Below are 16,534 nucleotides of genomic sequence, written 5' to 3'. Positions count from 1 at the left end.
TTTTGATGAGTGTAACATACACTTGCACTATGATTTTAGCATGTTTTGCATCAATTCTAAATCAAAAGTCCCACATAACATAACATATCTTCATGTAAGTAAAACTGCTATTAATCATTATACAAAAAGAACTTAATTTGTTGTATTGGACTCCAGTGGTCCTACATTAAAAACAACAACAAAACAGAAAGCAAACCAACAAGGTCTTGCTCCAGAGACTTCCTCAAGTTGTTTCAAGACCTTTTCCACCTCCTAAACTTGTCCAGGTGGCTTGTATCACAGACTGCAGGTGCAGAAGAGATCCCTTCAGCCTACATCCCCTAAGGAAGTGTTTTCCACAATTTCTTGTTTCTTTTGTCTGCAAATCTACAAAGGAAAGCTTCTGCTTTTGCCTAAAGCCACAAGTTTCTCAGCCTTCCCTATCCTGGCAATTACCATCTATTTGACCACCATTTGCTTAGACCAGAGCAGTTGGGAGTCTAACAGAGAACTAAGAAATGCATCTAGGAAATGTCTGACTGCAAATACATGCCTAACAAAGTACTCACTACTGATTCTGCAGTTTTCATACTAGTGACTTGCACACCCAAGCCAAGTCTCATTCAATACACAGGGTAGACAGCTAAGAGGGAAAAATGTAAGGATAAAAGTGGCATTTCTTAAACTATTGAGAATTCTATCACCTAAGAGAAGATTTCCATTTGCTTTACAATATACTCTGTTATTGACAACTGCAACTGGTTATTTAAGTGGAAAATTCAGATATTTTACAACTAAATAAAGCCTCCAGATTTTCTGAAGAGTCCATGAACTCAAGTTTAAAAGCTTTATATGGAAAAGGTTTTCTGCACAAAATATTTCCTTTCTACCTGAGAATGGGACTTGTAAAATTACTTGAATAACTTTAGATCTATTTTTTCCACATTCTAGAAATGGCAAAGGGCAAGAAAGGGCAAAAAAACTAAATGAGAGTCCTGTTATGAACTCACTCCTCTGCTCCAGCTGAGTGAAGCTTTATTTCTGCTGTCTGCAAAATAAAGGAGATCCGTGTTAAGCCAGCATTTTGCAACAGCTCTTGACCAAGAATTGCCAACATGTTTTTTTTTTTCTTCGAAAAAGATCCCATTTGTAAAACCTATTCCTGCTAATGCAGTAAGCAAGCAACTTAATTACCAATTACAGAGCAGGTCTACAGCTTTGTAACAAGCATAAAGGCATTTACCATCTTTTTCTCTCTCACTTAAACAAAGCTACATCAGTGAAATACCAATGCCCAGGCTAAAGCACTGCTGAAATCAACCCATAATTAAGTTTCTTTGCCGGGTTCTTATAAATTCATAATTACCCCATTCAAACTCAGACATCCTTACTGCCAAGAAAAGGAAGGCAATTTTTAAGAATTGTTTTAAACTGCAAGAGAGGTATCTTAAAGATCCAAAGAATTCTCTGGGTCTGAGTCCCTTTTACAGAGGAGATCATTCTCCAGAGATAATAAGTGAAGCACTAAAGAGATAATTAGAGAAGTATTGTCTGAATTAGGTTGTTGAGTAATTTTAAAAGCCATTTATGAGAACATTTGAGAAACCAACATGGAATAACTAACAGCGCTACAGGAAAAGAGTCACGCCTTTCTAACTTCTATTAGCACAGCTATTCTTTTCTATTACTACAGGAATGCACAGGGGTATCATACTGACATCACTTGACTGGATTTTACAATAGTGCTAAGACTCCACAGTAGAGAATGAGATAGATGTTACAAAGCCCCACCATAAATACAACAGTCATTCATTCTTGTAAATTAACTATGAGAAATAAATGTAAAACAGAAAACTTTCCCAATTCAGAAACATCTTCGAATGAAGTCTTGATTGGAAAGAACTATCTCTGAGACTTTAGGTCTTAATACTGACTACATACTCTTCTGCATTATCTAAAGGATGTATCTGCCCAAGAAGTTGTCACATGGAGACATGTTCACATCTACAAACAAAAGAAAACCGTACAAATAGCTTTTTAAGTTGAAAGGCAACCGTGGGACCATCCTAATAGGCATGTGCTTCAGTTAACCAAGTGGTCACCTCCTGTTACAAAGACTGACTCCTATGGCACACTCTTCCACAGGATGGATTTTAAACAGTAACAAATTTATTAATAAAATCAACTCTCATTAATTCTACTTTCAAATTCTTACACTGGATACGTAACCGGTAGTGCTACCTGCCATCAATCTCAACCTTTCTTCGACTCCATGCTAAACCTCCCAGATTTAACTCTGTCCTCCCGCATCTCCGTACTCTGCATTGCATTCCCTTCTGTTAGGTACAAACTGCATCATCTCTGCTCGTGGCACATACAGGCACGCGAAGTAGGAAAGCATAAATGTTATTTATTGCTAGGCTGTATGTGGTATGTTAGGGTAGGATAACAGACCTCTTTGTTCCAAATCCCTGTTTTATTTGGGTACAACCCACTATTTGTGAAAAAAATATATGCATGTTTTTAATTATTTTCTGTCATGGCTCCCAGAGGCCTCAAAGCACGGGCACTTATAAAAAAATTATTATTGTTTCTTATTTTGTCCTTGAGCAGAGAAACAAAAGACAGAGGGAAACAAATGCAAAACTAAACACAAGAGCATTACAAAAACATTTCGCATAAGTATTTTGTGTCTCTAGGAAGGAAAAAAAAATCCCTCTCCCTAGTTAACTAAGTTTATTTATCCACATTGTTTGCAAGTGTTTTGTTATTCAAAAGTACTGAAGAGCACTTTCAAGCTACCTGTTCTGCTGTAGTATTATTGAGTTATGCAAACATATAAGAAATGCCTACTGTGCCCACTTTGCTGGGATGCTGCATGCTGGAAAAGGCAACCAAACACAGTGCCTCCGGTGGCGCAGCGGTAGAATTCCCGTTTGCAACACCAGGGGGCCCGGGTTCGAATCCCCTCCTGTGGAGCAGGGGGTAGAAGTGCCGCTCTGCTACACAGAGGGCTCGAATCCCGGGAGTTGGACTCAATGATCTCTAAGGTCCCTTCCAACTCGCACAATACTATGATACTATGATGATGATACAGAAATCTCGTATCACTGTCAAGCACAAAGGAGCACAGACCTGTGTCTGCTTCTCAAGGAGAGGGCTGATTTGCATGCTGTCACCTTCCCAGTGACATTTCTTTAGGACACCTGCTATTGCTCCTGCTCCAGTCCATAACACATGAATCACAGAAGCAGACAAAAAGCAGCTAAAGTAGACATGATTTATTTACAGCTGAGAGACGTGGGTACCCAATTCTTGAATTACTGCTAACTTTGAAGCATTGGACATCTAATGCAAAATGCAGTCAGTTCAGTGTGCAAGAGCAGGAACCCAAGCCTGCCCTTGTCAGATGGATGAGGAAAATGTCATGCTGCTTTCAGAGTGCTGATGTTCCCTCCTTATTGTTACAGGTACCAAGAGAGGCAGCTACAGGGGAGGAAAGGGAGAAAGCCTGCTGTCTCAGAGATTACATTCTCCTGTTTCATGAGATGTAAGAACGAGTTTAATGACTACACTAATTAACCCCCAAGGTACAGAAAGGCAATCCCTCTTCTTAATAGGAATCACTACCAAAAGTGATTCAATTTGAAAATATGAACATGTCTTTGTTTTGTTTTTTTAAGTTTTCAGCAATGTAAGAAACTAAAAGGATAAGAGATTGCAGTGTAAGGGCTTTTTTTTTTTTAAATTGGTTTGGCATACTAACATACTATTCCCCCTCAGCACATAGAAAAATGGCATGGATAGTTACCACAACTTAAGTGATTTGAAAGGCTCTACAGAAACTGCACAAGTCCCCAGGTCCACAATAATCCCATCATGGGAATTATTTTATTTGCTTATAATCTTTCCAAATATCCACCATCACTGCTCACTTCCTTAACTTGCTGAAATGTGTTAGTTTAAGATCACTTGATCTAACCCTTCATTACCCTCGCAGTTTAATAGGTAAAATACTGTGTCGGCATAAGAACAAATTAAAGCATGCACTGTTTGCATGAGGTGAATCACCCTGCTCAAATTAAACACTAATCAACAGGTCGATTGCTTTATTGCTAAGAACACTGAAGGAAAAAAAAAGTCAACAACAACAGAAAAATAACAAACAGGGAAAAAAAGCAGAAATGAGCACATCTTCCTCTCCTCCCAGTTTGCTGTACATTCAACAACAAGGAAAACGCATCCTATTTACACTTCCAAACAATCTTCCCAACCAAATTACAGCAGGTTTTTGCACACAAACAGATATGCAATCTTGTTTGATGTAAATCATACAATGAATTTATTTAAACAGTTGCCTGGAGTTAAGCATTACATTGTGCCTCATAGAATCAAGCACTAAAGCTACAGCATCACCTATAGATGCTGCCCTTTCAAATTAATGGATTAACTTAAATTCAGTGCGAAGTCTTCAGCCAAGTAACAAACAGATCAAATGTAAACATGTATGTTTGCTGTCTAACAAACACATTATACACATCTCAGTCTAACTGACAACTTCATCGTTGGAAACCCTTTATCCACCCTTTGTTATATAATCTTTCACACCACTGAAGTTGATTTTGACTTCTTAATTTATTTTAATATGTTTTGGCCATTCCCTTAAATCAAGCATTGGCAAATTAAATTTTAACAAACACCATGAATTTACAAAATAATTTTGCAGCAAAATCTGTAGAACTTACTGCTGAATCCATGGAGCGTTGCAATGCTTTTCCAGGAACACTGACACTGAAACAGCACCTTCCCACACAACCGCACCATTTGAGTATAGCTCCTTGGAGCTGCTTCAAATGGATGCAGGACAGGAGGCAAAATGCAAGTGACAGGCAGTAGAAGGGAGAATTCACATGAGGCTAATTTTTGAGTCCTCAATAAAGACTCATCAAAATACCAAAGCTACATGTAGTGCTTTGAATCCCCCACTATATCTGCCCTTCTCCAATGAAGAACAAAGTGCGTTTATGGAAACAAACAGCTCTCTCCCTGACTTTTAACCACTGAACTTGACCTTTAAAGGACACTGATGATAGAATGTTCTCACAGAAGATGAGAAACCATATTGCATTATTAACAGAAAAGGAAAGTAAACAAAAAACATACTTTTCATGGTTCCATCTTCCTCTTCATCATCGTCACTATTTATTACCATGGTCCCCAGGTCTGACTCTAGCATGGTACTGTTGTGTTCAATCATTGTCTGAGCGCCTTCACTCATCGTGCTTGTGGCCCGCATGGTACTAGCACTCTCTGAATTGGTCTTCACCATGGTGTGCGAGTCCAGCTCATCTTCATCCTAAAAGAAACACTGGTCAGAATGCAGCAGAGCATTTCAGAAAACCAAGTTAAGAAGCAATAATTTAGATGCTTATTCATTGTACTTGATCTCTTCACATGACCTAGCTATACTGCTAGACTAGCAGGTTTAATACTACCAAAAAAACATGAAAAAAAGGCAACCTATAATGGTAAAAGAAAAAACTTCATCCTATCTGCCAGCTTTACAGCACTATCGATTTACCAGAAACATGTCCCACTTTTGCACCCAGCTTTGCATATCTCACTGATCTTCTAGACTCTGTATGCTTCTCTGGGACTAAAAATCAGTAACATGTCTTGTTTGGTTGTTCTGTAGTAGGTCATCACACCAAGGCAATCACCCTTAACTAAGTACTATGTTTTGTATCTAGTACCTTGACAACACCCTGTCTTGACAGACCATCATGAAGACGGGCAATCCCAAGCACAAATACAGGAGCAATCCCAAGGAGATGGATCTAGCAGAGCTGGTTGATGGAAGATTTGAGCTGTCAGCGTGTGCTTGCAGCCCAGAAAGCCAACCATATCCTGGCTGCATCAAGAGAAGTGTGACCAGCAGGTCAACAGAGGTGATTCCGGCCCTCTACTTTGCTCTTGTGAGACCCCACCTGAAGTACTGCATCCAGTTCTGGGGCCCCCAGCATGGGAGGTACATGGAGCTGTTGGAGCAGGTCCAAGAGGGCCACAAAGATGACCAGAGGCCTGGAGCACCTCCCCTACAGGGACAGGCTGAGAGAGCTGGGACTCTTCAGCCTGGAGAAGAGAAGGCTCTGGAGGGACATTATAGGGGCCTGGTACTGACCTGAAGAGGGCCTACAGGAAAGCTGGGGAGGGACTTTTTAGAAGGGCATGTGGTGACAGGACAGGGGGAAATGGTTTTAAACAGGAAGAGGGTAGATTTAGACTAGATATTAGGAAGAAATTCTTTACTATGAGGGCGGTGAGACACTGGAACAGGTTGTCCAGTAAGGTGGTGAATGCCCCTTTCCTGGAATCATTGAAGGCCAGGCTGGATGGGGCTGTGAGCAACCTGGTCTAGAGGGAGGTGTCCCTGCCTATAACAGGGGGTTGGAACTACATGATCTTAAGGGTCCATTCCAACCCATTCCGTGATTCTATGATTTTGAATCAATATGCCAGGAATGTAAAACAGAGAAATAATGACCATCCAGTTAATGAATTATTAATTTTATATGGAATATCGATATTTGAAAATACTGTTGGGAAATGCCACTCATCGCTGCAGTTTGATTTCAACCATGTGCACAATAGCACAGCACTTCACGAATGCATACAAGCATTTTCTACATGAGTACATTTTTAATGCTTCTCTCGTTGACTAAACAAGAAATAATACCCACCGCTGTCAAGACACTGTATGCCAAATCTTGAAATTTTACATGTAAATACTACTTTCACTGATTTTATAAACTTCCCAGTCCAACTGAAAACAGTCATGTATGTATACATTTTCTCTACTGTAAAAGAACTTCAATTGCATCCTGATATAGAATATCTCTGGTTAGGAAAATATTCCAGCTACACTGCTTATATCATAAAAATATCAGATAACATTTGTTATTATTATGTGAAAATTACAAGTAATGAGCCGGTTGTTATTATGTGCCAATTACAAGTAACATGCCTGTTGTTACACAGAACATTAAAACAACATTTCACCCAAAAACGATTTTTTCCTTTTGCTCAAATCTGTTTGGTTTTAATATACTTCATATTTTAACTATGGAACAACCTGTAAGGAGTGCAAAAATAAAGAAATGCGGTTACCCAGATCTCCAGCTCTGGCCCTTTTTATTTCTCACTGAACTAGCTCTTTTCCCTTCCTGTTATTCCCTGACATGGCAGACAACTTGCCTGTTGTACAAATGTAATTGCAAGAAGCAGCTACACTGTGCGAATGCCTGTTTCTCAAATGGGTAGTCAAAGTAGGTACAGAGAACCATATTTAGTAAGAGTACCAATAGACCAGCTCCTGCAACAAGTTCTATTCTGTCCTGGCCCAGAGAAACAAAAACAGATCTCACTTTGATTCAGAATCTAGCTAACAACACAGTGCACTGAAACCAGGATACAGAGTAGATTTGAATAAACTGTCAAATGTCAAAAGAATCACACTTTCTCACATTATAATTTGTAAATATTTCAGAGTTCTTAAATTTCATTTCTAACCTGCACGCTAAAACACTCTGTGTAGCACCATACCCTTAAAAACTCAAGATACTCCTAAAGACAGTTTACAGATACAGCACCAGATGACTGTGTCTGTAAATAAACAGGAATATTTTAGTAGTGCTCCTCCTGGTGGCAACTTTGATTTTCTTCTTTTTTTTCTTTTTTTTCTTTTTTTTTTCCCCCGATTCACACTTATCTCACTGCTTTCTATATTTTTCCCTTCCCAAATGGTTATTAGGAAGGCAAAGTATTTTCTTCTAATATTCTCTCTCTTTTTTGCATTGTATTTGAGAAGTGTCTGAAGTGTTTATTGATAAGTGCTTCTTTTAGTATTGCTATACAATGGAAAACCAAGTCAGGATATACGGCTTTTTATCTTAATAAACATGAAGCATCCCCAATACACAGAAACAGTTGAGATTAAAACAGAGTTAACATCTGATGTACATGTTTGCTTGACTAATAATATCCACATAGAAAAGTTGAATGCAGAAATGAAATACATCTTCCTGAAGCTTAAATTCTATACATTTTTTTTACAAGTGGGGAGAAAGAAAAAAGAAAGTGGTGACCACCAATACGAACAAGCAAAAAGTGAATGAATAAGTGCCCATTTTAAGATCTTCTGGTTCATTAAAAATACTGATTTTTTTAGTTCCTGAGCCAAACCAAGTATCTGGATTCTTTCAAGGAATAACACTTCATTTTCCAACCTAGAGTGACAAAAGTCTTTGTTTTACTATTATCTTTCAGCATAGAGAACAGCTGTCATCCAGAACCTGGAAGACTGAGAATGACAAAAGCCAACCTCAGTACCAACAAAATTGTCCCCAAAAGGGATGCACACAAAAATTCTGATCTTGTTCTAAATTAGAAATGAGCTACTGAAGGAGAGCGATAGAAGCTTTTTCAGAGCCTGTGTACATCTCAAAATAATCAATGTTGTAGGATAAGCCAGGTTGCTTCCAGAATTATCCTGCCAGTATTGCTCACGAGTAGGAAATTTAGCTAATACTACAGCAGATCATATTGGACCTGAAAAAGTAACAGAATACTCCTATAAAGTTATGTAAGTGCGTGTTTATATGACAGATGAAAGTGATTCCTTGGAACAAATTATGATTCATACTTTACAGTTCATAAATATTGATGTTGAATTTCTGATTTGTTATTAAAAAGGTAAACTCCCTGATTAAATAAAAACAAATACAATATTCATTTTAATTACCAAAGAATATAAAGTATTAAAGCTGAAGCATCGTGTTCTCATACTGTTTATGAAAACAGATCCAAGAATCAAGAAATAAGAATAGCTAACTATGACTTTAAACTATCTGCCATTCTCTTGTGCGCAACTAGTATCATTTGTATTTCCTAGAGGTTTCTGATACATGTGAGTAAGAGGGCTAACATCTTTGAAATGCTAAAGGAATTTCAGTCAGCCACAGAAACTCTGAGCAACATTATATCTCAAAGTTAGAACCTGATTTCAAACTAAAAGAGGAGAGATTTAGATTGGATATAAGGAAGAAGTTTTTTATTATAACGGTACTGAAGCACCAAAACAGGTTCCCCAGAGAGGTGACTGATGCCCTATCCCTCGAAACACGAAAGGTCAGGCTGGATGGGCCTCCAATCAACCTGATCAAGCTGTAGGTGTCACTGTTCACTGCAGGGGAGTTAAAAGGAACCATTAAAGGGCATCTGGTCCAACTCAAACAACACTATGATTCCCTAAGAATATGTAGAAGATTACTAATACCTTGCCGCCCTATGCGACTAATTCTCCTCATCTACCAAAGTAAGTTATAAGATTAACTAAGCAAATCCTTAAAGCATGAAGATGTAAATCATGGAGACTCTACTGCTAGGATAAGGTACTGGTAACAGCATGCAAGACTTCGAGAAATGCTTGTTACACAGAAGATACTGACACACAAGAGAAGTGTTCAGTTGAGGTGAGTGTGTGTATCACATATGAACCTAAAATGGGATATAAAGAAATGAAGTGAGATGATCAAGGTTTATGGAATTTTTCAGTCATATTTTTAAAATTCATAGAGAAAAGGGGGATGAAGACTAGCAAAGAAAAACAAACAAGAAAATATGCCAACTTCCCCCTGAAATCTCTAACTGTGGTTTGTGTGAATTAAAAAAACACTAGATGGCACCAAAGACAGCAACTAGTTTGCAACACATTAAAGGAAGATTTACATGCTGGCAAAATTTAGCATCCCGTAAAATAATTTCATTTACTATTAACACTTCATCATCACCCTCGAAAAACGTGCCTGTAGTCACAGCTATCTTTTTATAAAAGCACTGTAGTAGCTACATAAACACATAATACATTTTGGTCAAGAACAAGGTTCCTAAAAGTTCCTAACACCTACAAAGCCCAGCTACAACCTGAGTACTTGCTCAGTACTGAGCGCATGCTGAAGTTTAAAGGCATCAGCAAAACACATCAAGACAACTTTCAGCACAGACTGAAATTCTAGCAGATTACGAGAGTCCTACATATGAAGACTAAAAGTCATTACACAACATTCAAGATTTTTTTCTACATATGTTTAATTGCTACACCTACAAACAATGCTGCTCACACCTTCTGGGTCCAAATTGCTGTGGACTTGAACAACATGCTCCTAAAAACTGCTTATGCTCTTTAGGTAGATATATTTAACACAACATAGCCATCTTTATACATTTCTTTCTTGATTTCACAACACTTAAAGGACTGCAGTCAAAATCAATTACTACATATGATAAATGTCCTTTAACTTAAGAGAAAAAACGCTATGAGATCAGAAAGTTTTATCACTGTTTGAGCTGCAGATCTATATAGCCTGTCTACAGATAAATAGATATATACATGCACACATGAAAGGCACATTTGAGTAAACATTAAAACCTCTAAAAATACAGACTAGTGTAGCAGATTTAAAGGGCAGAATAACTTAAATGACTCAACGTGTCCTTTAAACAATATAAATAATATAAACATCAGGGAATGTTTATAGCGATTGTTTCTTGATATCTCGAAAGACCTTCCTATAAATAATATATGATTAACCAAAAGAGCTTCTGAGTGAATGAAGAAGCCTAAAGACAGGAATAACTGATAACTGACAGTTGTCCAAGTTGCTGATAGTTTTCTAAGAAAACACCAGAATGAATTACAGAAGAAGTATTTACTCATTTGAGTACTCTAAAATAATTAAGCATTCTTCACATAATAGAGGCATTAAAATGTAGAAGAAAACATAAAGGAGGAATTGCTTATTAGCTCATTCCTTTAAAGAGCCACAGAAATAAATATTTAGACATGTTTCCTGCGAGCTGCCAGGCAACGAGTCACTTTGCATTCCCATAATACAGCTGCCCAACCTCAGACTCAAATTCACATCACACTTCAAATACTGCACAAGAGAAGAGATTGGTCATGTTTAGCAATGCCTAAGCTAACATTTAAACTTTGATATCAGGATTAACCTTCTGTAGAATAAACCACTTGCAATTTTTGCTTAATTAAAAAAATCTGTACAATTACCTCAGCACCTATCAAAACATGTCAGTTTGTCAGAAAGCATTCTCATCACACAAGCAGCTCTTGTAATAGGCATAAAATCAATTCAGAGCGCACAATCCGTAATGATATTATATATCTGCTGCAAGGATACAGACATGAAGATTGCATTTAACGTGGCCATTTATTTACAGCCATATAATGAAGTTTTAGAAGGGCAACAATTATATACATTATGATTGACAGCTTCCCGTGCTACAAAAGATTCACAGAACGTCATAAAAACAAAAAGATAGGAAGCAGTTTTAGAGATGGGACTCTTCCTCACCTGAAGAATAATGATCCAAAACTGATCCTGAAAACTAAATAAACAGCAGTGAAATTTTTGCAACTGACTTATTTCTTCAAAGACACCCACTAGTTTCCACTCCACTTTCCATCATGTACATCACTCAAAACCCATGTGTCCATTACCATACAGACATAACCCGAAGAGGGAACTAAATATACATATTCAAATATAGCCGGTCAAGGTCAAATCCCGTTTCCTAACAAAGAGAACGTTACACTTGGAACACTTACACCTTTCTTCCTGACGGCTCCCAGCACACCTAACAGTGAGTAATTAGCATGACCGCTCCAGCTTTACATAGGAAATTCTTGGGGTTTTAGAGCAATAAATTCATGCCCCAGACAGGTTAACTCAAACCATTCTTTTTCAACAGTATATGAACTCAAATCACTGCCCATGAGAGACCTTTAACACTGATAGACTGTCTGCTTACCATTAACACCAATACTTGCTCCTGCAAGTATTTCTCAGGCCTGGGACTGCCTTAGCACTTCTATGGTAAGAGCTCCACAGCAATATCACTGAGACCAATCCACTTTAAAGGATCATTTTGCAGAATTTGTGTGCTGTGTGGCTGTTATCTTCCAACTGCACAGTGACTCCAATTTCATATACAATCTGGAAATTAAGCATTATTTCAAATTGAGGATTTCAGGGTTTAGTTTTTTTGGTGTTTTTTTTTCTTTTTTTTTCCCTTGAACAAACATAAATGTGCTAATGCTTTCATTTTATCCTTCTTTTTATTGTGGTTTGCTCTAAGAACCTCTGGATCCATTCATCAATCTCTGCCTAGGAAGATTTACAAACTGAAATCTACACTGTACAGAATTTAACTTAATTCTGGTCTCAGTCACACCTATGTGTTGCTCCAGCCTTCTAGGCTCAATGCACTGCGCTGTGAACACGTGAATAGCACGCAGTCAGGACACACAGTACAGAAAACTTCTCAAATTACATAAATTGTAAATAGTTCGTCCCACTCTGCATGTTTTGTGCTGTTAGCTGACCAGAAACTTGAGCAACTGCAAGTGACAAAGATGTTGGTGTCATCTCTCAACCAACCTGGAATATCTTACAGTGTAGTACTGCATTGAAAGTCAGTGGCAAGATCCAAAAAGCCACTGTCACAACTGAATTATTATTAAAATCACCTTTTAACTCATCTGATCCAACCCTGTCTTGAAAGTCTTCAGGGTTGGGGCATCTACCACCTCTCTGAGCAACTTGGTCCAGTGCCTCACCACCCCCAATATAAAACACTTTTTCCTTAACCTAAAACTACCCTCCTTGAGTGTAAAACCATTTCCCCTTGCACTATCACAACATAAAATCGTAGAATCATTAAGGCTGGAAAAGAGCTCTAAGATCATCCAGTTCAAACATCCACCTACCACCAGTGCTTCCCACTAACCCATTTCCCTCAGTACAAAATCTAAACTGTTCTTGAACACCTCCGGAGACAGGTCAACTTGGAGTCTTCTCTAGGCTGAACAGCCCCAGCTCTCTCAGCCTGTCCTCAAAGAAGAATCATTCCACCCCTTGGATATTTTTGTGGTCCTCCTCTGGACAGGTCTATGTCTCTCCTGTACTATTCACAGTTCACTATATAATATAGATTGCTGACAAACTGTACTTGTCAATAAATAAATCCCTTTTCATCACTTCACTGTCAGCATTCTCCATTTCAACCACTTACAACTCCACTTTTTCTATTGAAGGGAAGTATTTCCCAACTTTTTTTCACTCCTGGCTTGCCAAGCTATCAAGGAATATGTTCAGCAGTAGCAAAGATCACACCTCCTATCAAACAGATCGATAATTTTAACAAAAATAAAATCACATCCCAATCATAACTTTATAATCCATATCAAGATTATTTTTGAGAAATATAAAAGCACATGAAAACAGGGAAATAAAAATGTACGTATATCAACAGCATAAAAAAATATATAAACTGTATTGGTTTTTAATGTACAGATGGTAACAAAATGTACAGAAGGTATAAATGAATAAGTAAAGGAAAAACTCACCAATGGTGGTGCCTTGACTGAAGCAGCTGGGGCAGTCCTCCCTGGTGAGCGATCTCCAAGAGATACTGCTCCAGTGGGAGTCAGCCCTTAAATGAGGTCTCAGAGGGGATGGAGTCAAGCTCCACCCCTCCCGGGAGCACAGCTACATCACTCTCACCTGTGCTCCCACAGCTGACCCCATACTTGCCTCAGCTGATTAATCAGAGGTTCAGGCTGTGATTACCAATCTCCCATACAATAAACCAAAATCTTTTTAAACGATTAAGCATGTAAGAAAAAATTTCCTATTTTACTTAACCTTTCGGAAAAAGTCAACTTTTTAGAATAAAAATAAGCAATTCAATATAAATTGCCTAGACATCCCTTTGCTGGTTACACAGTATTTCTGCAATAGCAAATAGCTTCTGGTAGGTACGGTAGCCTCAATACATCTGCCAAAGACAATGGTGAAAAATGCACAGAACCCCTACACAAGAACTTAACCCTAGGAATAGAGAAATTTATTTATCCTTAATTAAGAAGAAGAAAAAAAATCACCACAGTGACATCTGCCATAGGCCCCTCTGTATGCAGCAACAGTTACTACTTTCTTTTCCTTTGCCCCACCTACAATTATATCTTCTTGTTACACTTGGTTCTTCCTCCTCCTAGTTGAAAGGGAAGACTTACTCCTTCCCCTATTAGACTTTACATGAACGACACAGACTGACTTTAAAGAAGCATCCATTTTCTCCGCCACACACAATGCTGGCCTTTGCTGAGCAACTACACATTTAAACTCACAATGACAGTACCATGGTAATATAATACATCCTCTGAATTACGGTAGCCTCAAAAGCACACACAGGGCAGTAGCAAATACAAGATTTTCTGATTTGCCTTAGTCCTCAATGAATTTTACTACAGATTACTCCTGGACTTGACCACTCCCATGCGAATCATTATGATCAAGTCACACGTTCCCTTGTATAACGCTCCCTTATACATTAAATTGTAATAAATAAATAAATAAAAATTATGCGATCCTAAATTCTGACATTTATACCCATGCAAAAAGCATGAAGAAGAAGCTAGATGCTTCTTCTGTTGAAGAGCCAAAGTTTGATTCTCTATCTTCCAGATAGTAAGGGAGAACTGGCTGTGCACCACATACTGAGTTAGTAGGGATTGCCTCATCCCTACCTGACAGCCTCATTCCCCATCTGAACCTCAGACTACATAATTGGAAGTTATACCTGATTTTGGGCTAGTGGAAAATGCATCAACAATGCCCAAACGTTTTGAGTTCTACAACTTGCAAGGCAATAACAGGAAGGAATGAATGCTAGTAAAGACACTAAGTTTTAACATATGTAATAGATCGGTCACTTCAGATGCCAGCTATTCTATATACTAAGTAACAAACATCAACTCTGCATGTAAAGTCACATATCACATAGGTAGCATTTCTTAATGTAAAACAATAATCCTCAACCTTCCACATTTGATTTACTACTGATTAAAAGACAAGGCTATCAACATTCTTAGAACATACCCTTAGAATAGAAAATGAAAGACCACAGTGTACGCCATTATCTAAACAGAACTTCTGTCCACAGAATTTGCTTGATAAGTATTACTACTTAGAGATCATCACCTAATGCTCCGTAACACACAAAGCTTATATGATTTGGGACAGGGCAGCCTACACTGCTGCCCTGCTGCCTTTTGTTGGCTGTAAGACTTCCACAGGTATTCCATCTTTCCTGTATTTTATTTCTTGAATGAACCTGGCTCTCACTGTATGTGTGTCAATATGCTCTCCTGAAGAACGTTGTGCTGCATTGCACAATACTGCCCTAATATATGTAGGTTACTCTAAAAGTTACATCTCCTATATATTCCAATGGAGACTATAAAAGATATACAGAGCACAATAACACTATAGAGCAAATCTCAGCTACAAAAACTGTTTTTCAACACAGTCACTACCATTAGCTATGCGTTTTGGCCAGTGATGAACAAGAGCCTGCATGATACACTCACAAATATCTGCATGGTCATACAGTACGTGGCTTGTATTTCATGTTGATGTCACCACTGCTAAAATGCACTACTCAATGCCTTGCTGTGCTCATACCCACTGCTTGGTCTCCACAAACATTCAGCAAGCATCGATGAACATGAGTGGGTACCATTTTGACCACATGGAGGAATTCAGTCACACACCTTAGGTTCACGCACACCTCCATGTCAGATGTCAGAACTTCAGACTGCTCCTCTTCTGCCATCTGCCACATTGCAAAATGCAATGGAATATTGGTGGGAAGATTCAACCTCCACTGCCATGCCACTAGCACCCACCAACAATGTTGTGGGCCAGCATAATCAAAAGTAAGTTATGTTACTTTTGGGTATTGTACAACAGCCCTTGTTGATAAATATCTAAGTTGTAAGATGTCAAAACACAGGTGTGAGGGGCCATGACAACATAACCAGAGTTTATCTTTGCTCGTCTAACAGACAAGCATGCCCAATTTGTCCTGGACTGGCCTTCCAACACTGAGCGTTGAGTCCAACTCTGCTTTGCCACACCTTACACACAGTGCTCTGAGACAACTTCCATGTTGTCCTGGGTGACATGGAAGCCACAGCAAACACAACAGCTAACGTCATTGGACAACACTAAACAGGAGGCATCACTTTCAGAACAGCCCTCATAAATCACCTAGAGTAATAACGAACATTGACTTATTTCTACAATTGCCAAATAATTAAAGTAATTATGATCTATTTCCCACTCTATATGTGTGTTACTATCATCATAATTGGAAGAATTAAAAGCTGTCATCATTTCTACATCCCATGCACAATTTCATTCAAATAATACTGCAAACCCTAGTTATTTTGCTGCATAGGTAACTACTTTGTGTATTAGACTCTACTAAAAATGCTAAGTAATCTGAACTTATGAAAATTTTTGTACATTTCTAGAAGTAAAAATAGGACTCCAACAGTATTTATCTTTTTTTTAATGCTAGTCAGAAAAGCTGAACTTGACATGGTTTCTCCACCCACCTCTTAAAACTTACT

The 16,534-nt window shown here is 38.3% G+C and overlaps 1 protein-coding gene across 1 annotated transcript in view; it reads right to left on the bottom strand.

The window, feature by feature from the left end:
• The window catches only part of STK3 (serine/threonine kinase 3), a 123,352-nt gene that overhangs the window by 49,642 nt on the left and 57,176 nt on the right, over positions 1-16,534 (bottom strand). The window contains exon 9 of the mRNA XM_072329996.1: positions 5,143-5,335. Within this exon, the coding sequence (XP_072186097.1) occupies positions 5,143-5,335 (193 nt within the window). The remainder of the gene's footprint in view (positions 1-5,142; positions 5,336-16,534) is intronic.

This window comes from Excalfactoria chinensis, chromosome 2 (genome assembly GCF_039878825.1).
Source record: "Excalfactoria chinensis isolate bCotChi1 chromosome 2, bCotChi1.hap2, whole genome shotgun sequence".
NCBI lineage: Eukaryota > Metazoa > Chordata > Aves > Galliformes > Phasianidae > Excalfactoria > Excalfactoria chinensis.
The sequence above is the reverse complement of the archived record's forward strand: the minus strand, read 5'-3'. Positions and strand labels throughout refer to the sequence as shown.